This window comes from Phocoena phocoena, chromosome 8 (assembly GCF_963924675.1).
Source record: "Phocoena phocoena chromosome 8, mPhoPho1.1, whole genome shotgun sequence".
Classification (NCBI taxonomy): domain Eukaryota; kingdom Metazoa; phylum Chordata; class Mammalia; order Artiodactyla; family Phocoenidae; genus Phocoena; species Phocoena phocoena.
Genome location: NC_089226.1, coordinates 85151196 through 85169273, shown reverse-complemented (window position 1 = coordinate 85169273; position 18078 = coordinate 85151196). Strand labels below are relative to the sequence as shown.

Below are 18078 nucleotides of genomic sequence, written 5' to 3'. Positions count from 1 at the left end.
TGCTTTCTGCTCTGCCTAGTTTCACAATTTCCCATTTTAGAATAAGACACGTCTCAAGAGATAATTTCATTTAATTCTTTGCGGGGTGAAGAGGAAGGCGGGACGTGAGCATTCAACACTGGCATGTTCTTTCAAATAACGTGTCTAATGCTTTTTATAGCAGACATTGCCACACTATTAAAAGCGTCCTGTGCCTTCCTGGCCCGTCTGCTGCAACTCAGAGGCGGGGGCTAAAAAAGACAGCATCTACGCGACTTTTTCAAGAAGGTCTCCTTTTTAACATCAGAAGAAATCTTGGGCGTCAACACAGTGTACGGTAGCTGTACTGTTAGTATCTGCTGGTTGAGAAAACACACGACAGAAAGCCTTTCTGAGTTCTGTAGCCCTTCCCAAGACTCTGCATTTTACTGATCACATCATTCACGCGTGTGAGACATCACCGAGGTCTCTACACGCAAACTTTGGTGTACATTTGTTGTCTTAGACTCACTGGCAGAACTGGTTTCCCAGGGGCCTCTGATATCAGGATGGATCCCAGGACTAGAATCCATGTCACATGCTGCTCCTCTCCTGTCACTCGATAAAGATCAGGGCTCCTCAACCTCGGCATTACCGATGTTTTGGGTTGGATCGTTCTTTGTTGCCTGACTGTCCCACGCGCTGTAGGATGTTTAGCAGCATCCCCGGTCTGTAACTCACTAGATGCCCGTAACACCCTCCCTACCCTCCAAGTTGTAGACACCCAAAAACATCTCCAGACATGGCCAAATGTCCCCTGGTGGCTGGGCAGGGGGGCAAAATCGCCCCCTGGTTGAGAACCACTGATCTCAAAGAAATCTAATAATTCCGCTACACCTCTGAGGCCACGATGCACTTGCTGCTTTCAAGTCAAATCAGGACAGTGGACTCTTACCTGTCTTCACCAGGAGCTTACTGGACATCTGACACTCCAGGTTGGATGCCATTTTGCCAGTTGTGACCATGGCCATGGACACAGAGGGAAGAGCGGCGTCTGTGTTTTCTGCTGACAAAGGCGGCATCCGGGTGGCCCTTACTGGTGCAGTGATGGACGTCAAGGCTGCCGTGATTGTCAGCGGGCGTGCGGTGGACACCTTGGGCATGTCTGGGTTGGTGGGGTTCAGGAAGCCCGTGTACATGGCTTGTGGTTTCCTGGGGAGGTGTGTTGTGGACAACAGGCCAGAGGCAGTGCCCGTGTTCCCTTGCATGGCCATGGGAGTGCTCACGGTGTGTGCTGTTCTTGCAAACATGTAGGTCGGCGTGAACGAGAAGGCTGGATGGGCTGCCCCTGGTGTCGCCTTTGGGCCAGATGCTGTGTTGCTTGTGACGTTTTTAGCTACAGCAGTGGTCCAGCTGCTCTTGACTAATCCCGAGGCCACGGCCGAAGGGCTGCTGCCGGCGCCCTTAGCAACCAGGGCTGCAGACAGCACCAGTGGACTTGGTTTCCGAAGAAACAACATGGTTGCTGCTGTTGGTTCTGCCTTGGGCGACACCGAGGAGTCCACTGCAAAGAGAGAAAAGCGAAGTTTGTCATTGGTCCGGAATGTACACACCACTGTGGGAATGAATGGATGTAACTTATGGATTTGCTGGGGTGAAAAGTCTCTGAGCACTGGAATTTAGGCAAAACAGCTTTAGGTTCGTTAAGTCGATTAACCATAATGAGAATGCCACTTAGAGCAAAGCTATGGTTGGAAATAAGGACCCTTAAATTCTGAATACTTTCCAAAAAATCAAGTCGGCAGAAGATCAGGGGCCTGACTATCTGGAAATGCTGGGTATCTGTGTTGAGCTTGAAGATGCTTTGGCCCCAGAAGCAGTCACACCTATTTTGGGGGAGGGGGTACCAGGAAACAAACTACCTGCATTAGTGGCTGCACCTGTCCACTTCTCGGGGCGCTGAGAAGCCGGCAGTGCTTTGGATGGGGTCCTGAATAAGGCACTGGTTGACAGAGGAGGAGATTCAGCAGTAGAGTGATATCTCGGGATACTCTGGAACGGTGGGGAAGCATTTATCACCGGAGGTGGATAGATGTTGCCGGAAGTTTGGAAATTTGTATCCATTCCATCTGAAAGCATTTCCCATAAGCTAGCTGTGGAAGTTAGACTTGGAGAGGTCAGCACAAGAGAGTGTGTTGGATGGCCAGGCAGCCGTAGATGGGGATGAGACACAGAATGTTGACTTATGGGTGGGTCATCTTCAACCTCAGCTGTCTGAAAGTCTCTGGAATAGTTGTTAGTGTTTATAGACAAGAAGTCTGTATGGTTTCCAACCATGGTAACGTCTGACTGTTGGACGAGCTGGTTAGTGCTTGTACCAGAGACTGGATCCTGAACGCTAAAGCCTTCTGCAGTCGCTAAATGCCCAACATTACCTTTGAAATCCCGAGATTTTATTGTACTGGCAGCAGAATTTAAACCACCGGGAGGAGCAGTTGAAGCTGAGTGAGTTTCCCAACTTGTGGAGCTAATTGTGTGCCCGTTCACATCATAATTTGTTTGCTGCAGCAAGCCAGACATCATTGGTTCTGTTGAACGGGATCCAGTTTCTGCTGCAAGAGAATGCCAGAAAACATCTGTGATTGCTGGCTTCTTCATGTCTCCCATTGTTGAGAAATCATAGCCCTCACTGGAGGAGGGAAGTGCTGTCACCTGTTTGGAAGCTGAAACTGGCAACTCAGAATGGTCCGTCACAACTGTGTAAGTATCTGGCTTGGTGTTGGAAGAGCTATGAGATGGGGAAACAGTCTGGGTGGCTCGTGCGAAGGGGATGGAAGATGGAGATAATTCTGAAGGAAGGAGGTTTGTTCTTGGTGGTGTAATGTCTGAAGAAACCCGATCAGTGCTAAAATCAGAGGTGACTCCACTTACAGTGTGAAGACTTGGCCTCTCTTTACTTGAAACGGTCTGGAGAGCAACTGTCAAATTTGCCTTTTTGTTTTTCTTTAAAACATCTGTTCCGCTACCTTCTTTCTGCAGGGGAAATGTCCAAGTCGTGGAAGGAAGATTAGGAAATGTGCTTGAGAGGAGCAGGTCTGCAGCTGCAGTAGGAGAGGATCCATAATTGCCTGCTTCTTGAGGAGCTGGCATTGGGGGCATGGCGGATGGAGAGGCATGATTCCCTGCCAGCTGGAGGAAAGAAGGCATGGAGGGGAAGTCCGCCACTGCGCCATTTGATGAGGATGTGAGAACCTCCCCAGAAAGGATTTCTTGCCCTCGGCTGGCTGGGGTGAGAGGCAGAGAAGGCACCAAAGGGGAGGATGTGTGTTCTGCTGAAAGGGCGGGCCTTTTGGAATTCTCTGGAGCTGCTGACAAGTGCAGGGGGTGAGCAGAGTCCTTTGCAGTAGCAGGGGCTGCCTTTCGGCTGATCATTCCCACTGCCACCGATTCTGCAGCCTGGACAGGTGAAGACACAGCCTCATGGGCCGCGGTGCTCTTAAAGGCTGGCAGAGACACCCCATTACGTGCTCTTTCAGCCACCTCAGCTTCAATTGGCTGGGTGGATGCAGGACTTGGAGCCCCTTCCAACACCGATGATGAGGGTGTTCCACCTGGAAGCTGAAGAAGACCTCCGGGAGCTAGGGGAGGGAGAGACAGATGGGCCAGGTCGGCCACGGAGCTCAGAAATTCAGGTGTGTGAGAGACTGCTGAGTGAGGACCCTCTGCTGGAAAACCTAGACGAGGGACGCCTATTAAATCCTGGGCATTTTTGGGTGGAGTGTGGTTCATTTCCTCAGCAAATGGGTTTAGGGGATTAGCTATGCTCTGACTTGAGGATGAGTCAGTTGGAGCTGTTTGGGGGAATAAAAGCACTTTGATGGGTTGCTCTGCTGGCTTAGAAAAGATGATGGAATGAGGTGAGGCAGGAGCCAATGAAGAAGGTGAAGATGAGGGGAGAGCGTCTGCCCTCAGGGAATGTAGTTCTGCCATGGAAGGAGTCCCTACCCACGGTGGCCAGGATGGGAGGCCAGCACGGGAGGACGCCACTGGTGGGAGAGGGGACAGTGTGGGAAGCATGCTGGTGTGAGGCAAACCTGACACGGCGGCTGCTTCTTTTCCCCCTGGAGGTCTTGGTTGGACCAGGGCCTCAGTAGAATCCTTGGAAGGCTCGAGGGAGGCGCTATGTCCACTGCCTTGGTAAGGGGAAGGAGAGAAGTGCCTGTGGGCCTGAGCTTGGTGCTGTGTCTTGGGTGGAGGCGTCTGGGCAGACTGCGGCCAGCTCGTGTTGTCAGGGGACCGTCCCGGCACAGGCTTCGTTCTATCCACCGCTGAGGAAGACTGGACTTCGGACAAAGGCCATGTTGGTGAAATCGGTAACAACTTCCCATGAGGAAATGACACCGGGGTTGGGGTGACAGTGATCTGTAGATCGTCCCTTCCTGTGAAACAAAGGATCAAGCAGTCAGGCATCGGCTCATCATAGGTCCTGGAGAGAAGGGTAGGCCAGACAGGCACCGCTCGGACCTCACAGAGCTTCCACCACATCACAGGAGACTCATTAAACACATTCAAATGATAACTTAGGTAATTACAAATACATAGATGCTGCAGCTAACCTACAGGGCAGGGTTGGTGAGAACTGGTCTCTGATGAAGTGACGTTTAAGCAAAGATGTGGAAGATACTTGTGCATTTTAAATCTCTTTTCTGTTCTCCCTACAAGGGTTGGACTGTGAAACTCACAACCTGGAAAATCAAAGATGAACATGGCTCCCTGCCACGGCCAAGGACACCAAAATAAATCCCATCCAATAATCCAAAATGCAAAGGGAAAGGACTGTGTATCTGAATGCAAATCTTTTTTATTTCAGACCCTAGGGCATCTCAAGCACAATAACTGAGGTTGCCTGTGTTTGGGAACATGGCACCAAGGAGACATATTTATTTTGTTGGATGTAAAAGGATTCCTGATGCTATCGTTCACACCATGTCAAATAGCAAAGGGGATTTCTTTCAAATTAGGCTATTTCTGAGAGAAACGCTATTCACATCCCATCTAGGACCAGAGACACCTCTCATGAGGCCTGGTGTCATTCCCAGCACCTGCAGAGAAACCAGAACTGTCAGTACTAATGAGCAAAACTGCAGGCAGAAATGCGAGGAGACGGGGCCAAAAGGTGACTCCGCAGGAATAACTGATCAGAAAGCCGGGAATTCCATGCTTGGGAAGAGAAATGACATCCTGCTTGAGGATTCTCTGATCCCCCTTTCCACAGTGGTGCCGATGGTGTTGATGACCCCCCAGAGGTGGCTAAGTGCCCTTAAATAGTATTTTAAATTAAAAATAACAAAGAAAAGGTACTCCTAGAGTTTTCTATGTTATTGGCCAAAAAAACGTTAGAACCATCTGATAGACGCAGGCATACCAAGAGCGGAAGTCAGAAGACCTGGGTTCGCACGCACCCTCTAGCCCCCCGCGGCCGTGTGTGCATCTGTGGATTGCTGTGGCAGGAGTGAGGGCAACAAGCACACTCTAACTGCCCCACTGGCTGGCTGGGAGGAACAGAGGAGATCAAGGAGGTGGAAGGAAGGGCTCCCCAAGCAGAAAAGCACCAAACAAATGCTTAAAAAAAAAAATCACTAAACAAGTAAGCGGTCATTACAGGCTCTAAGTCCCTGTGTTTTCTGTTGATTTGTTTCACAAAAGAGGACGCTATGGTCCAGAGTGGAGACATCATTGCCAGAAGCCACATAACCCATCAGGGACAGAAGCAGGTCCAGATGCGAGGTTTCCTCACTCCCATTGCAGTGTCTTCTTCCCAACTGCTTCTCCCAAACCAGTTCTAGCCTTCACTCCACCCCCGTTGTATCCTGCCGCCAGAAAACCAAATAGCTAAAGCTGAAGCTTTCATATATTTGAGCCTTTAGAATATGAAATATACTCTGAGTCACAAAAGGCTAACAGGGATGATGTTCTGAAATATTTTTTTCGGTTTCATTTTTTAAGATGGAAAGAGCAAGGACAAACGCTGTCTTTTACTCTGAATTAATACAAAAAAAAATAACTTTCCTTTCTGATTCTTTGTTTTCTTGTTTTAAAAATTCCCCATTCTTGGGATTTACAGATACCCAAGGAATTAGCCGTAAGTCATTTTTAGAACACATCAGGATATAAGCCAATACTTACAGCGGTCGACGGCCTTGTTCATTTAATTTTGCAAGTGAGAACCAACCCCTTCTCCTGGGCAAGCCATCTTCATAAGCCAGGCTCAGCCTCTTTGTCTCCTTGTCGCCAGATCAGAATCACTACAGCCCTTACCTGCAGGACCCAAAGCTTCCTCCTGCCTCTGTTAGCAAAAATGCACCTTTTACAGGAAAAGTGCCAAATGTATATACAACTATAGGACAAAAAAGTCTACACAGCCTTTCATTAAAATATCTGCACTCCCTGGGAACTGCCTCATGGTTTGCAATGAAAATTGTGTTTCTGTTACCAAACTCAGCCTAAGGAAGTATCCATGCTCCCTTGATTGCAATTTTACATGGAAGGCTGATACTACTGTCATGCCTCAGTCCTTCTTGTTCACGATGCTTATCTCCTAGATAGACTCAGCTTCACACTTGTCATGCAGTCTTGTCTGGTTAGGTATATAGGCGGTACTTACATGAGTGAATATAACATCCATCTAATGTAGTTTGTGCATTTTGGCATTTTCCATTAACAATTTAGAATCCATTTTTATTACTGGCATGTCAGATGGAATCTATGTAGAATTTCTTCTTTTGTACTCTCATCGAAATAGAGTCAACCATGGGTTCAATTCATGGATTCAAGAGTCATACCAAATTAAATTGTTTTCAAGTAAGTACCCTTCTAAGTCAAAAAGGATGTGACAGGCAAAGCAGTTTTTGCTTTCAGAAATATTTTTTTACAAACTCTTTCATAAAAATCTCACAAACAGGAAGGGGAAGTGGGTGTTGGATGATTAATACAAGGGGGATTGTAACTGACTGAATGGGCACAGCCAAAGGAGGCTGAAGTAAAGAAACAGTCTCTAGTGGATTTGCCTCTGCTAAACCTTGTTGTTTCTAGACTAGAATCCAGTGTTTCCCAAGCTATCCCTTACAAAACACAGTGTCCCAAGATGCCTCATGAGGAAAAGTTTCAACAAACTAACAATTTTGAGAAGTGTTGTATACTACACTCACACCTAACAGTCACTAATGTTATTCACCATATATTTCTGGTTCTCTACCTTCAGAGCATATAATAGGACTGCACTTCCCGGATACCTCTGTGGTTGGGTGGGGCCATGTGACTAGTTCTGGTCAATGAGTTGTGAGCAGAAGTGACAAGTGTCACTTCCGGTCTGGAACATTCATAATCAATGCTGGAGCAAGACTCTCCAGAACTTGCTTCCTCTGAAGACAAAAAAACCCAAAAACCCTAGCAATATTATATCTCAGTAAGCTGTTATGAAGAAGGATGAGAAGGAACCTAGTAATCTTCAAAATGTTTGTAGGTCGGTCCACCAGCCTGAGTCCCTTAGGGACTGAAATAAGTAAAAGCCCTCTGCTGCAAAAGTGTGTCCAGGTAGCATGAGGAAAAAATAAGCTTTTGCTCTTTTAAATCACTGCAGTTTGGGGGTTGTTTGTTACTGAAGCATAACCTAACTTACCCTAACCTATTCAGAAATTGGTATCAGAGTGGATTTGGAACTTAAATGGGCATACTCCCATGTATATCAACATTTAAATAAAGGCTGAGAAGTCCCATAATCAAGAAAACATAAGTGCCTGGGATGCAGTAAAAACTCCATGAATTGATGTTGGATGGTTTAATTAAACTTTGGCCAAAATTGATCAAGTATATTTAACTTCTGAAATATGTTTAGGATATTTCTCAAACATATTTGACCTCAGAACTTGGTGACCAAAAAAAACCCCACCGATATACACAAAGCTAAGGAAGAAACCATGTTCACTGAATTAGCAAATGATAGCAAATTCAAAAGAATAATTGATATGAAGAATTCCAGAGAAACACGCTTCAAAGACATGTCAACTGACTGAAATTATTGTTGAAGGAAGACATAAATTAGGATTAAGTATAAAGGCTTACCCTTAATCCACATATTACCCAGACAAGAACAGAATGGGGGAGCTTCCCTTTAAGGATAGCTTATGTTAACTATAGGTAGGTTTGACTGGAGCTCATTATAAGCTACAATAGGAATGTAGGCTAGCAAGGAAAGTATAAATTCTTAGGCTGCATTAAATTTTTTTCACTCCTAAAATAAAAAACTATTGCATACTTAGGAAATAATATTTATAACATCTGTATGTAAGAATAAATATATAAAGAATAAATAACAAAAAACATACATGGTCTCTGGCTTCATGGACCTCACAGTCTTATGGGAGATGTGGAGTTAAATCAGACATTCTCACAAACGTGAAAATGATACATGTTACAGATGAAAGATGCATAGTCCTTAAGAGCATGCAATAAGAGGATGTGACCTGATCAGGGAGGTCAGAAAGCACATCACTGAGAAAGTTACTACCAAGTTGAGAGCCAAAGAATAAGGAAAAATTAATCAAGCCAAGAGGGTAGGGGAAAACATTCCATGCAGAGAGAAGAGCATATGCAAAAGCCCTGTGGCAGGAAGAAGCATAAGTAGTACAAAGAACTAAAAAAGTAACCACAGCAAGATCAAGTAGAACATGAGTGGCCATGACATAAGGCTGAAGAGGTAGTTGATGACTGGACCATTGGAGTGTCACAGATTTTAGTTCAAAGAGGAGTGGGAGGGAATGTAGTTGAGGGTGGGTGATGTACAGGAGCAAATCTGTGTTTCAGAACAATCATTCTGGCTACAGAGTGAAGAACAGACTCTAATGGGCAAGAGTGGACAACAGAAGACTAGGAAGGAAACACCTGCTGTGGTCCAGGTATGCGATGACAGGAAGTTGTAAAGAGGAGCTGAGCCGTGGGTGGGAGATTGAAATGGATAATCCTTCTCAGTCCCTTTCAATTCTCAGAGTTCAAGATAGTATATTCCTTTAAATATATGTGTGTTTACAATGTTCATTGCAACTCTATTTACAATAGCCAGGACATGGAAGCCACCTAAGTGTCCATCAACAGATGAATGGATAAAGAAGATGTGGCACATATATACAATGGAATATTACTCAGCCATAAAAAGAAACGAAAATGAGTTATTTGCAGTGAGGTGGACGGACCTAGAGTCTGTCATACAGATTGAAGTAAGTCAGAAAGAGAAAAACAAATACCATATACTAACACATATATATGGAATCTAAAAAAAAAAAAAAGTTTCTGAAGAACCTAGGGGCAGGACAGGAATAAAGACACAGACGTAGAGAATGGACTTGAGGACACGGGGAGGGGGAAGGGTAAGCAGGGATGAAGTGAGAGACTGGCATGGACATATATACACTACCAAATGTAAAATAGATAGCTAGTGGGAAGCAGCCACATAGCACAGGGAGATCAGCTCAGTGCTTTGCGTCCACCTAAAGGGGTGGGATAGGGAGGGTGGGATAGGGAGGGTGGAGGGAGACGCAAGAGGGAGGAGGTATGGGGATATATGTATACATGTAGCTGATTCACTTTGTTATACAGCAGCAACTAACACAACATTGTAAAGCAATTATACTCCAATAAAGATGTTAAAAAAAAAAGATTCACTAATGGGTGGAAAAAAGGAAAACGTGGGCAACATGTGATCCCTCACACTTCTGTGGAAAATATGGAAATATAGTATGGTCATGTCCTGCATGTCTATGAAGCATTGGTGTTTGATAAAAACTTGAATTAAAAAAAAATGTGTGTGTTTGTGTATGTGGTGGGTTTTTCTTTTTTTTTAATGACTGCAAATTCTCCAATATGCCTCTCGTTGAGAGGTGGGGGTCTAGGTTCCCATCCCTTGGGTGGACTTGAGACTGTTAAACCAATTAGTGTGGCAGAAATAATGCCATGTGACTTCTGAGGCTACCATCATAAAAAGCAGCTTTTGCTTGGTCTTTGGAATGCTCCCCTCCATACCCCTCCCTCACTGTTCCTCCTGGAACCCAGACACTGCTCTGTGAGCAGCCCAAGCCATGTGGAGAGATCACGCACAAGTACTCCAGTCAATAGTCCCAGCTGAGCCAAGCTTCCCAGTCATCCCAGCCCAGGCACAAACAGGTGAATGATAAAGCCTCCAGATACTTCTAGCCCTCAACCAACTGAATCACTGTGGTTGTCTGAGTCTTCCCTATGGAGCCCCCAGACATCAAGAAGCAGAGACAAGCCATCCCCTCTGTGCTCTGTCTAAATTCCTGAAACCATGAGCACAACAAAATGGCTGTTGTTTTACAACACTTAGCTAGGGGTGGTATGTTGTGCAGAAATAATAACTGAAACAGTACAGGGCTGTGTCCCTCACTTCTGGGAGTGAGTCTCTATACCCTTGATTAGATTCTCAAAAGGATTCAGAAGCCAAAAAGACAGTTAAGAAGCCTTCATTTCAATGAAAAATACTTCTGCTTTACACATAAGATTTTAGAACTTTGTCTCTGCTAATAAAAATATTTCTGTACTGGACTTCCCTGGTGGCACAGTGGTTAAGAATCCACCTGCCAATGTGGGAGACACAGGTTCGAGCCCTGGTCCCGGAAGTTCTCACATGCCGCGGAGCAACTAAGCCCATGTGCCACAACTACTGAGCTTGCGCACCACAACTACTGAAGCCCACGCACCTAGAGCCCGTGCTCCCCAACGAGAGAAGTCACCGCAATGGGAAGCCCGCGCGCCGCAATGAAGAGTAGCCCCCCGCTTGCCACAACCAGAGAAAGCCCGCGTGCAGCAACAAAGACCCAATGCAGCCAAAAATAAATAAATAATAAAAATTTTAAATATTTTTTTATTAATTAAAGATGCATCACAGAAAGAAGAAGGGAAGAAAAATTTTGAGGAGAAATGAAAGGTAGGTGGTATAGATTAAGAAGAAGGGAAAGTAAATTACAAGAAGTAGGACAAAACCAAATTACAGAGGGCTTAAAACACACTCAAAGGAAGTGAAGTAGAAGCTTGGTAGAGGTGGTATGTTGGACAGACTAAGACAGCCCCATGATCCCTGTCTCTCGGTGGTCATGCCTTTGTGTGACCGTCCTCCTGGAGTAAGAGCAGAACCTGTGACATGCTTCTAACCAAGAGACTATGGCAAAGGTGACAGACTGTCACCCTCATGATCTTATCTTATACAAGACTCTATCTTGCTAGCAGACTCGCTCTTCTTGATGGCTTGATGAATTAAGACGCCATATTGCGAAAGCCCGTGTGGCAAAGAGCTGTCGGTGCCCTCTAGAACTGCAGGTGGTCTCTAGGGACTACAAGTGGTGGCTCAGAGCTGAGGGTGGCCTCCGGCTGACAGCCAGCAAAAAGCCTGGGCCTTCAATCTGGCGGCCACAAGGAAAAGAATTCTGCCAACAACCTCAGTGAACTTGGAAGTGGATTCTTCCCCAGCCAAGCCTCTGGATGAGAACACAGCCCAGCTGACACCATGACGGCAGCTTTATTAGACCTTGTACGAAGGACCCAGACAAGCTATCCTCAACTTCTTGACCCATGGAAACTGTGAGATCATAAATGTGTGCTGTTTTAAGCTGTACAGTTTGTGGCAGTTGACTACACAACAGTTCAAAACTGATATAAGTAGGCAGTAACACGCTGTGGAAGGGTATATGGTGCTGAGGGAATGAAGGAAGCAGAGACGGAGCACGAGGTACCATGGCTGAAGTGCAGCATGAAGGATGGCGAGAAGGTGTACTCAAGTCAGCAGAAAAGGAGCACAAATTAATATGTTTGTTTGGACTATCACAGAGAACAGCTGTGAAGTAAAAATTCTAACACAGTACCTGCGACTCGGAGGAAGTTATTTGAAGAGAACACAGGGCTTTGCAAGAGCAGAAACAAAGCCACAGCAAATAGCGCCAGACACGTTGGAATGTTGCTATGAAACAGGGTGGGTGTACTCTTCTGTTTAAATCCCATTTTTCAGGGGAAAAAAAAGCCACACCATTCTAATCAAATTACTGAATTCTTATTTTTCTCAATGAACTCCCGCTGACTCTCCAATCTCCACTCCCCCATAACTTTCTTCTATTTAGAATAAATGGATTATTCTTTGCTGAAAATATGGTAACAGTCTTCAAAACATGTACAGAAAGCAAAGATAAGTCCCACACATTACAGAGGGAGATGAAAGACTGGTGTTTTTCCGCACAAGCCCCAGGCTGGCTACCCTTTCTGAACATTTACAAACATCATCCATTCCAGGGACAAGCCAACAATTACCTTCTGTTTGGACAGTGTTTCCCACAAAGGGACTGGTAATCTAAAGAACTGTAAAGGGAAGTCGTTTAGATGGTAGAGATTTAAGGAGGCTCTGGATGAAGAAAGACAAGGAGCAAAGATCAACTTATGTTGCAAACGAGTGAAAGCAAGATGAAGACGCTCAAAATAATGAAAAGAAAATTAACGTGAGTCAGCTCTTCCCTTCTTCGGGCAACAAGGATGGGTGGTCACACAAATGCTGCTCAGCAGACAACCGACACGCACGCATTTTAAACCAAGCTTATCTGAGCCAGGTTTAAATAAAACCATGACTCTCAGAGCTTCAGGAAAGTGATAAGTCACTCCTGTCCAAATATCAGACTTAATAATAAAGTGCACACGCTTGCACGCACAGGTTAAGCATCAAGTGCTTCTGTTGCTCAGCAAGTTTGCAGAGTCCCAGGGCAACTAAACTTAGCCTTCAACGAAAAGAGTCCAGAAACAGATCATTAACATAACGAAACATCAAAAGTTAAGAAAGTGCTTGGCCAGGTTTGGAGGCAGAGTCTGTCACTGACTAATGTCAAAATGGTGAGAACTACCTCCCTAGTCTCCCCAGACCTCAGAGATCCACGTGGGAACACGGAGATGCATAATGACGGATTGTTCAGGCCTCTGTCTTCCTGAGGCCCCTGGCGCTGCTGCTCGTTTATCATCCTCAGTACCTGTACATAAGACGCAGAGCCGGGCTGCGATGCGCTGCCTGCACCGGGCACACTTTAACCTCACAGAAGTCCCCACGTACAGCAGACTCCTCTGCAGCTTCTCACCTGAGCCTCTTTCCTCAGTCCCCAGGCCTGTGTCAGTCCCCTGGCCATGGCTGTTTTCAGAGACCCTCTTTTCCAAAGCCCTCAGAGTCTGCTACTTAAGGAGCATTCTCATTCAGGTTCACAGGGCCTCTACGCTGCCCTCCCTGGGTTGCTTGCTGGTTTCCTCAAAACCATTCTTGTAACCCCGCCACAGTCCTTTCCCAATCAGCACTGTTCCTTTCTTTGACTGCTAGCGACATGGAGGGGAAGACAACCTTCCACAGCCGGCCTAATGCGTGATGAGGCATGGCTGCGTTTCCAGCCAAGGTCGAGAAACCATCCACTTTGTCCCGCTCCCCACTCACCAGCAGTTTTGCTCCCTGCAGCACTTAAAGGAAAGCAAACCTGATCCCCAACAACCTTTAAATGTAGGAAACTAAGGCAACCAATTAATAAATATCCCAAACTCTTCTTCCTTGTATGTCAGAGAAAAATAGCTGAGGCTTTCTACCAGGTCCCATAGTCAGACTGCCTGGATTCAAATCCCACTCACTCCTCTATTTGCTGTGTGACCTTGGACGAGTTACTTAACCTCTCTGTGCCTCAGTTTCCTCAGGAGACAATTACAGTCCCTACTTCATGGCACACACAGTACCACGAAATTGTTTTAAGGATTAAAATGAGGTGATACATGTCAAGTCCTTAGAACACTGCCTGGTACTAGTGCTACTATACTGCTAGCTAGTACTGTTATTGTTATTTTATTACCTGTTGAGCCCAGAGTAGACATGGAGGCTCAGAAGCCTCCTCAGAGGATCTGGATACCAGTCAGAACTTAGAAATGCCTGCAGATCATGCACTGCCACAATCCCACACATCTGTGGAACCCGTTCCAGTTTGCACAGTATTGTCATACCCTCAACCCACCTTGTTCCTTACAGTTCCTGTGAGGTAGAAGATAAAGGTTATTATCCCCATTTTATAGGTGAAGAAACCAGGGTTCAGGGAGGTCAAGTGCTGGCTTGGCCAAGGTCACTCTGAGAGTTACCCTATAGCCAAGTACAAGTCAACCCCTTTGACCTCAGATCCAAGGCTCTCTGTTCCACATGAGGAGGTCTTGCTCCATCTCCAGGTCTGGGGTAGGCTCCATCCTCCAGCCCACCTGGTAGCTGCCCTCCTCTCCTGAGTTTGATGATGAGTCTCTCTCCTTGGTTCTGCTTTGGCAAACATTACTGGAACACAGCTCTAAATCACCAAGACCTGTCAGGCTTCGATTCCCAGAAGGTCAGAAGAGATGGATTAAGCATCACTGCTACGCTGAAGCATCCACCCCACACCCCAGACCCCACAGTCCTGAAGTTTGGCGGCTGGGATGTTTTTGCCTAAGATGATTTCTCCTGGGGCTTTTTAAAATGAAATGCACCAGTTAATAGAATCAAATTGCCATTCCTTGAAGTGATGCCAGCAAACAGGTTCTGTTTACTGCTTCGACAGAAGCATTTTAACTTTCAAAGCTCCTTCACAGCTGTTTTCTTTTTAACATATTACAATTTTTAAACTTTATTTATTTATTTAATATTTATTTTTGGCCATGTTGGGTCTTTGTTTCTGTGCAAGGGCTTTCTCTAGTTGCGGCGAGCGGGGGCCACTCTTCATCGCGGTGTGCGGGCCTCTCACTGTCGCGGCTTCTCTTGTTGCGGAGAACGTGCTCCAGACACGCAGGCTCAGTAGTTGTGGCTCACAGGCCTGGCCGCTCCGCGGCATGTGGGATCTTCCCAGACCGGGGCACGAACCCGTGTCCCCCGCATTGGCAGGCGGATTCCTAACCACTGCGCCACCAGGGAAGCCCCTGTTTTCTTCTTTTAAAAAAGTTTTTTAAAAACTTTAAAAAAAGCTTATTGCTCTCAAATCCTTTGTGAAACAGGTTTAAAAATAAAGTTTATCTTCCCCCTTTATAAACAGTAATACATTTCATTTTCAGTTTTTTAAAACCTTGGCATATGTGATCATTATAGAAAATTCAGAAAAGATGGAAAAGTAGAAAGAAAAGAAAAATAACCCCGTGCTGCCCTCAGCCCCCTCCATGTGCATGTCCAGCTACACCAAGAAAACTAGGATTCATACTGTGGTGACTTGTACTTCCGGACTTCATTCTTGGGAAAGTTTGGGTTAGCTTGCTTTTCAGACTGGTGATCACGCTGCACATACAAATTTGCACCTACTTCTTGTCTTTTAACATTATATTAAGGCCTTTTTCCATATTGGATAAGGCTGTATATTATTTCCTCTAAGATGTGGTATCATAATTTGTTTAACCATCCCCTAACTGTTAGGATACAGGTTGCTTATAAATTTTCAGTATTATAAATAATGGCCTCATCTCCTTCCAATTCTGTCATCAAAATCCATATGTGGCAGATGGGACAGATACAATGACCTCCTCTTATGGACTAGGACACCATACACTCAGAAGATCATCTGCATCAAGAGAAATAAACCAATGGGACTTGGAGTTTCTCTCCTACCCCTATGCCCCAGCATCCTTCTGATCTTTCGGATAGGGTCATTTATAAATTTAAAACTTCATGATGGCCTAACTCAATGACAGAGGACACAATTAACCACCAATAACTGACCTTCACAACTAGGGCAATCCTACTGGCAAACCTTTCCAAATTTTGTATTAATTTTTACTATTTCATTCTGATGGGCTTAAGGGGAGTTGAGACCATTTAAATCCATTAAGCAAGATACTGGAGATGTAGGAAATTCTGGACCTAGAGAAAAGCAGTAACAGGAGCTTAGAGAGTTGAGCAAAAAGACAACATATTACTAGTCTTCCCCCACGTTGAAAGGTTTAAATGTAAACCACTCCTAAGTGATAGTCCCATAATTAAGATGGCACTGTTCCCACAACTCTTTATTTTTAGCTCTATTAGAGTTACTTCCCTTCTGCTTAGTATTACAGCCAGTTATCTCCCTTATTTGCTCAATCACTTAACATTTATTCCACAAATACATATTGAATGCTTTATCTGATTGTCGCTGTTTTACAAAGATTGACAAACTGTAGGGCTTCCCTGGTGGCGCAGTGGATAAGAATCTGCCTGCCAATGCAGGGGACACGGGTTCGATCCTTGGTCTGGGCAGATCCCACATGCCGCGGAGCAACTAAGCCCGTGCGCCACAACTACTGATTCTGCGCTCTAGAGCCCGCGAGCCACAACTACTGAAGCCCGTGCTCCATCTGCAACAAGAGAAGTCACCACAACGAGAAACCCGCGCACGGCAATGAAGAGTAGCCCCCGCTCACCACAACTAGAGAAAGCCCGCGTGTAGCAACAAATACCCAAGGCAGCCAAAAATAATAATAAAATTTTTAAAAATTAAAAAAAAAACTGATCTCACTGGGAAGGTGGGCAAAGGTCACGGTTTAGGGTGTGGGACCTGGGGACAGAGCAGCTGATGGCCTTGTTCCAGCTGTGTAAATTTAGGCAAGTTAGTACCTCTCTATGCCTGCTTCCCCCCTTCTAAGATGAGGATGGTAGGAATTGCTGTCTCACAGGCTGTTTTGAGGCTTAAATGCATTAATCCATGTAGGGTATTTGAAACATAACCTGGTATGTGGTTAGCAGTCAAAATGTTACTTGGGGCTTCCCTGGTGGCGCAGTGGTTGAGAGTCCGCCTGCCGATGCAGGGGACACGGGTTCGTGCCCCTGTCCGGGAAGGTCCCGCATGCCACGGAGAGGTTGGGCCCGTGAGCCATGGCCGCTGAGCCTGCGCGTCCGGAGCCTGTGCTCCGCAACGGGAGAGGCCACAACAGTGAGAGGCAAGCGTACCAAAAAAAAAAAAAAAAAGTTACTTGTTTTACATTTGGTAGTGTATATATGTCCATGCCACTCTCTCACTTCATCCCAGCTTACCCTTCCCCCTCCCTGTGTCCTCAAGTCCATTCTCTATGTCTGCGTCTTTATTCCTGTCCTGCCCCTTGTTATAAAGCAGAAACTAACACACCATTGTAAAGCAACTATACTCCAATAAAGATGCTAAAAAAAATGTTACTTGTTATGATTATCATCAAGGGGCACAAAATCCAACTGAGAGGTTTCAGAGGCATATCTTTTTTCTAAACTATGATAAAAATAAATTCTTATACTCCCACTTTTGAGGGTAAACTTCTTCTATCTTTTCAGGAATAGTTCTCTTTCCTTACAATGAATCCCTTTTCCCCAGCCGTAATTCTCCAGTGAGTACCTGAATAATCCATCTGGCTTTCTTAGGCATTAGTAAGAGCTCACAGAGCTTCTGCATTAGATTTCTCCCCTGAAGCCTGCTTATTTCCACAGTCAAGAATGTGGTTTTGTAGATGATTTATTCAGCATAGTTGCCAAGTGAACACTTTCCCAATAAGATTCTTTACAAATCTAACTACAACTATCGCTGAGACTCTGAGAGAAGAAAACAGAGACAGAACAAGAGCTTCTCACATATTTATCTCAAATTTTAAACTTAATGTATTTATTAATATTTATTTACTTATTACATGAGAAAAATTTTGATAACCAAAATTAAACCAGATATGAAAATCCTAAACAAATTAATATACAAAAAGAAGAGCCACTACTAAAAAAGGCACCAGAATGAGATATATTCAGCTGAGAGCTATCTAACTTAAAAAAAAAATAGGTAATTCTAATGTTATTAAACTAATTCAGGCCTTTGAAATATGTGAAAATGTCCCCAATTTGTTTTATGAAACCAGTACTGCTTTAACACCCAAATCCAGTATGGATATATTAAGCAAATAAGCGATGATCAAAATATGTAAGTGAATACAAGGCAGCCAAGCAAAAGTGTTGTGTATGTAGGGGGCGGGAAAAGACAGCAGTGAACACTCCAAGATACATTTGTGCAGTTATATAAAAATTATGTATGTGTATATAGTAATAAATTATGCAATGCATAA

At 45.0% G+C, this 18078-nt stretch overlaps 1 protein-coding gene across 1 annotated transcript in view; it reads right to left on the bottom strand.

Annotated features, from left to right (window-relative positions):
* The window catches only part of KIAA1549L (KIAA1549 like), a 133210-nt gene extending 128782 nt beyond the window's left edge, over positions 1 to 4428 (bottom strand). Inside the window, exons 1-2 of the mRNA XM_065882426.1 lie at positions 4053 to 4428; positions 914 to 1522 (exon numbers count right to left, since the gene is read on the bottom strand). Coding sequence (XP_065738498.1) covers positions 914 to 1522; positions 4053 to 4428 — 985 coding nt within the window. The remainder of the gene's footprint in view (positions 1 to 913; positions 1523 to 4052) is intronic.
* Between the last annotated feature and the right edge of the window lie 13650 nt (positions 4429 to 18078).